This window comes from Mercenaria mercenaria, chromosome 1, assembly GCF_021730395.1.
Source record: "Mercenaria mercenaria strain notata chromosome 1, MADL_Memer_1, whole genome shotgun sequence".
Taxonomy (NCBI): Eukaryota; Metazoa; Mollusca; class Bivalvia; order Venerida; family Veneridae; genus Mercenaria; species Mercenaria mercenaria.
The window spans coordinates 112,323,042-112,329,469 of record NC_069361.1 but is presented as its reverse complement, the minus strand read 5'-3'; the positions used below and the strand labels follow the sequence as shown (position 1 = coordinate 112,329,469).

Sequence of the window (6,428 nt, the reverse complement as noted above, 5' to 3'; positions counted from 1 at the left end):
CATAATGGAATCTGGCCAGTTCAAGAAAGGAACCAAGATCTTATGGTGATACAAGTTGTGTGCCAGTTTGGTAAAAAAAATCATAAATAAAGCTGCTATTGTGCAGACAAGGTCAAAATAGCTAATTTTGGCCCTTTCAGGGGCCATAACTCTGAAACCCATAACGGGATCTGGCCAGTTCAAGAAAGGAACCAAGATCTTATGGTGATACAAGTTGTGTGCAAGTTTGGTTAAAATAAAATCATAAATGAAACCACTATTGTGCAGACAAGAAATTGTTGACGCACGGACGGACGGACGCACGATACACAAGGACGACGGACGAAGAGTGATCACAAAAGCTCACCTTGTCACTATGTGACAGGTGAGCTAAAAACAGAGACAAATCATACAGTATTCACCTTTTTATTGTTTGACCATTGTCATTATACAGGGAAAATACTATGACATATTGTGTGTTTGTAGCATAGGAATCAACCACATTTTCTGCCCTTAGTTCTCTATATAAAACTGCTCTTCCTTGCAAAATATATATTATAATACAGCATTGCTACATCTGGAAATGAAAATCAAATGGTTCATTTCTATGCTCTTTGTGAATATGGAGATGCTTTAATAAATAGAATGTGTAGGATGAAGTTATGTTAATGATGTTTCACCTTAAAAGGTAATGAAACTAGATGCCCACGGGCAACATGTCGAGCCCGCCAGCTGTCAAAATAACTGGGAGTTGCACACGACACTCCTTGTCTCATTGAGGCAAACATTTATGCCAAATATTAAAGAGATTGCAAGAAGTTACAATATAAGTTATTTCAAGTAACAACAAAGGGATGTAAATCTTAAAAAAAAAAATTCTAAGTCCACACAAAAATCCTCACCAGTAGAGATAGGTCAAAATACACATGAAAATTGGATGTAACATGCATGTTGTACTACAGAAAAGTGGTCTTGATTTTTCCCTATGACCAGTAATAAAAAAGTTACAAATATAAGCTATTTATAGTAACAACAAAGGGAAGTAATTCTAGGATCTTATGCATGACACTCCGTCTCATGATGATGAACAATTGTGCCAAGTTACATCAAAATCCCTCTATGTATCAAAAAGAAATGCCCCAGACAAAGTCATTCTTGTATCTGACTTTTGACCTCTTTAAGTGTGACCTTGACTTTAGACCTAGGTACCTGATTCTTGCACAAGACACTCCCTCTCATGGTGGTGAACATTTGTGCCAAGTTGCATCAAAATCCCTCCGTGCATGAAGAAGAAATGCTCGGGACAAAGTTGTCATTCTTGTATCCTTTGACCTCTAAGTGTGTCCTTGACTTTAGACCTAGGGACCTGGTTCTTGCGCATGACACTCGGTCTCATGATGGTGAACAATTATGCCAAGTTACATCAAAATCCCTCCATGCAAGAAGAAGAAATGCTCTTGACAGTCATTTTTGAATTTGACCTTTGACCTGTAAGTGTGACCTTGACCTTTGAGATAGGAACCTGAGGTTTGCGCATGACACTCAATCTCACTGAGGTTAATGTTCATGCCAAATATAAACAAAATTGCTCCATGCATGTCAAAGTTATGATCCGGACAAACAAATCTGGACGGAAGCACGCACACACACACACATGCACGCACATACACCGAACAGACATTTGGACAACTCTGCCTTCGCTTCCGCAAGTGGGCTCGACAAAAGGCATGGTTCAAAGATGCAAATGTTTCCCAACTTCAATCAAGAGTGCCATACTGTAACAAAATACGCCCGTCATCGAACTTGGACTAATTCCAGGGGCACAATCCAAGTGTGCCTGGGGCGATTTGGCTGGTTATTGAACTTGGCCAAGATATTATGCCAACAACGTTGTCAGCAAGTTTGGTGAAGATCGGATGAAAACTGTTGAACTTTGAGAGCGGACATGGCTAAATTTGCAGTTTTTCGAGTAATTCAAGGGCCATAATCCAAGTATCTTGGGCAATTTGGCTTGTTATCGAACTTGGCCGAGATATTATGCCCACAAACATTGTCAGCAAGTTTGGTGAAGATCGGATGAAAACTGTTGACTTAAGAGAGCGGACAAGGCTAAATTCGCAGTTTTTCAAGTAATTCAAGGACCATAATCCAAGAATGCCTGGGACAATTTGGGTGGTTATCGAACTTCGTCGAGATATTATGCCCACAAACATTGTCAGCAAGTTTGGAGAAGATCGGGGTGAAAACTGTTCGACTAAGAGAGCGAACATGCTTTGGACGCCGACAGCCCGCCTGCTGCCACCGGTGTTCACATAATATGCTCCGCTCTTTCAGAGACGGGTGTATAAAAAGACAACTTTGTAGGGAAATACTCATAGAAAGACATGTTACAAAAGTCATGACAGAATTTAACAGAATAAAAGTAAGTGTATAAATGCCCAAAACTTCATGTTTTTGTTCACTCCTCCTCTAACACTATTTGCTAAAACTGAAACATCTTTAAAAAAAAATTCAGGATGCTACGGACTGTTCAAAAAGCTCAACGAATACTTCAACATTATGTATGATATACGTGTATTAAACTTTGTTCACAAAGATTCATATTTCTGACAGATATGTCAACAAGCTATATACAAGTAAAGCAAACAGAAATAGGAGAAGAAAAATAGGAATTTCTATCATATACACTATCTTAAAAATCTTTTAAAATGGCAAGAATATTAACAGGAGAAGAAAAGATCAACCAGTGTAAAAATCTAAACATAGAAAAACATACAAATAGAAACAAACATTAAAGGGGCACGCATCCAGATTTACATCAAATTTTTCGAAACGTGGAGCTGTTGTCAGTTAATGATAGTAAAACTGTAACAAAGAGAAAATGTGTAGACAGTCAGTGAATTCTAAACAATATTAAATGCTTTTCTTCACTCTATAGAAATCTGTTTTTGAGTAAAAAGAATTCAGCCTCACATATCATCACACTTGTATAATTATCATTAACTTGAAAAAAGATTGGTTCATTATTTTTTATATTAACATGTTGCCGTTTTTAAGAAAACTTCGAAGGTCCTCTGAAGATGTGTCCCTTTAACTGCATCATGCATTAAGCAAAAATATCTCGTAAGAGTTGATTTCCTTTTTTCCTTGAAACACTGACTTTTTTCTGTGATATACTGTATAATGTACTCACTGACAGACAAAAGACTGCTAGAAAAGTTTAACTATTCTGAATGGAATCTTCACTTCAAAGACTCACAGCAAGGATAGTACGCAAAACACAACAAATATGTTAATAAGTGTGAACAGATGCTTCACGTGTAAAACAAAAAGTTCTTTACAAAAGTATGCATTAATTTAGGTTCTTCATTATGATTACTTCCCCTGCATTTATAGACAGCTCTAGTTTCAGCAAACTATGTTCAAAATTACTTACACTTGGAACTTTTTTTTTAATATCTGTTGAAGTAATACTTTTGCTTAATAGCGCAGCTCAAATTATTTGTAAACATGCACATTACACCTCAGTTTTAGAGACATCATTTGCAAAGGCATTAAACCTAAAAACACAAGGCTTACAAGCAATAAGCTGAGGTATGGCATATAATTGTTTAAAAATCCGGACTCGCCACAGTTTTTATTTGAATATTACAACTAACAAATGTCGATGCTTGGAAAGAAATAAGTGCAATATTTGTATTTATAGAAAAGATCGTGCATTGCATAGTAACTAAATTTTCTTAATATACTCTTAAATGCATAATATGTACATGAAAAAAAAACTTTGTTTTATATACACTTTTAAAAAACAACTTTACACAGCCAGCATATTTCATTATACAGCTGTGGAAAACAGTAAAATGTGAAAACAAACAACTAATCCTGAACACAATAAAGTTTCTAACTCTCTACTCATCCTTTTCAGTTACAAAACACTAAGCCTTATTAACATAGGAAAATAGAATTACAACACTGAATGATCCAAATCTATGTCCTACTTCAGTTATCTCTAACATCACTGTACTTGTAGTGTTTAATTCCACTATTTTTTGTAAATCTATTTTTGCAAAATATTTTTGTAAAATAAAACAAGCAAAAATGTTATCAATATTGTACGACATATTCCACCTGAAAATGATTGACATAATAATAAATAGTCCAGAACAGTGCTGTAACTCCAGAAAAATAATCTGACATGGAAGTCTTGACAATATGCACATGTCTACAGCATGCTGATGATGTTCACCAAGTTTCTTTCCAAGAGTGACAGACTGAATAACAGACATTTCAAACACTATATGCCTCCCTTTGTCAAGGGCATAAAATCAAAATTGTTACTATCAATAGCAGAAATAAACAAAGTTGTCTCAAGCCTATGATATAGATACACCTGTTCAATTTAACAGACATTCCTAAAACATGTAACTCAGTATCATTAAAAACTGTACATGTTTAGAAACAGCCAAGTTTTAAGGTTCTAGGTCGAATGGTTCTCATGTTAGTGATGGGAAACCATTTTCCATGTTCAGGTCCCTGTGACCTTGACCTTTTATCAAGTGACCCAAAATCAATAGGGGTCATCTACTCTGCATGTCCAATCATCATATGAAGTTTCAACATTCTGGGTCAAGCAGTTCTCAATTTATTGATCGGAAATGGTTTTCTATCTTCAGGCACCTGTGACCTTGACCTTTGATGGAGTGACCCCTAAAACAATAGGGGTCGTCTGCTCCATAAGCCCTACCACCCTATGAAGTTTGAAGGTTCTAGGTCAAATAGTTCTCCGGTTATTGGTCGGAAATGAAGTGTGAGGGGCGAATGGACGGACAGGGCAAAAACAATATGTCTCCCCCATGGGGGGGGGGGGGGGGGGGATTAATATAACACCATAAACAACTGAAACATGTACTTAAGAGATATTTAGGAGCTGATGTATGATGTGATAACAATCTGCTGCTTCAGGTTCAGTACTAACATGCAGTGCAGTACAAAGTCAAGGCCTTAAAATTCGGGCCGTAAGACCTAAGAGATCAGTATACTGCCTTTACCCTGTATCACAAAACTTTATACACTTCAGCTACATTTCTATTACATATCCAAGTATATCACATAGCCTGAAATTTTTGAAGGGTTATAAATTTTGGACATTTTTGAGAAGACTAAGACAGAACTTGGTATGATTAGAATATAGTATATTTGGTCCACAACAATTCCTGTATTTCTCTCTAATAAATTTAACTACAACAAACCAACAACTGCTACTGTATTGTTTCTCAGCCTAACTGAGCTGAAAGTATAATCAGATGCTACAGTAGAGTTTTGGGACAGGTCTTCATACTTTCATTTTATGAGTTCCACAAACACTGGACTGTGTAAACCTTTTATTGTGAATGTGTACTTTAAAGACTGAAAACTTTTTAGGTGGCTTTCCATCTTTTGATAGTGGACGAAGACCCCAGGTGCCCATCCCCACCCCCTGTATAATTTCAGGCATAGGCAGTTTCCTGGGTAGAATCACAAGCTGCCTTCAAGTTAAAGGGACAGCTTCTTCACATGAAAGAATCCTACATCCCAAGCAAGACTTCGAGCCCATAGCAGTGAGGGGCAAGTGATGACCATAACCGCTCAACCAGAGGTCCCTTCTGTGTCCTTGTATATCATAATGACTACTTGGACAATAAACCTATTTTATCTACTTCCTCTGTACTCACAAGAGGAATCCCAACAACACTTTCTTGTTGAGTGTAAAAATACTGGAGGCAGAAGTCTAAAATTGCCAAGGGTTTTAAGATAAATAAGAAATTGTAGAATCAGAACATGTATATCTAAATCAATTTCCTCTCTGATTTTGCACTGCATACTTTCACTTTTGTCTCGGGTAGTGATGCCTCCAGCTTACTCTCTAACTGCTGTACACTAATATACTGAGCTGCAGGACTTTTATTGCTATCAGTCAGTTCGAGCCCCAGAACTGTTTGAAATGGTATCCATTGATTTCCCTCGATCGACTTATCTGTCCCAGAGTTGCTGTTGTCATCAAGGATGATGGATGAAGTGCTGCTTTGTGGAATTATCCATTCTAGCGTCTTCAACTTCTTCAGGTTTTCTACAGCATGTAGCGTGTTAGTATTGACTTCACCCATCTACAATGAGCATATAGAAATAAAAATAGAATATTAGTTTCAACAAAATTTTCAAATGTATTTTTGCCTCATGAAAATTTGTCTGAGGTACATATGGTTTTAAATCCAATCAAGCAATATGAAAATAATCAAATTTTACATTGTACATAAAACCTGATAAGAACATAACTGAACAGCTTCAAAGTTACACTCATTTTTTTCTTTTTCCCCATGAATGAAAGACTACAAAGAAAACTGTTGCAAATTGTCCTTTATATTTAATGAGTTGTGACAGTTTTCTGTTCAGCCCTCAAAGTATAAATACTT

The 6,428-nt window shown here is 36.5% G+C and overlaps 1 protein-coding gene across 2 annotated transcripts in view; it reads right to left on the bottom strand.

Annotated features, from left to right (window-relative positions):
* Nucleotides 1-391: 391 nt before the first annotated feature.
* Nucleotides 392-6,428, bottom strand: part of LOC123526360 (uncharacterized) — a 57,764-nt gene continuing 51,727 nt past the window's right edge. For both annotated transcript variants that reach the window (XM_053520715.1, XM_053520718.1), the window contains exon 17: nucleotides 392-6,122. In XM_053520715.1, the coding sequence (XP_053376690.1) occupies nucleotides 5,805-6,122 (318 nt within the window). In that variant the 3' untranslated portion in view covers nucleotides 392-5,804. The remainder of the gene's footprint in view (nucleotides 6,123-6,428) is intronic.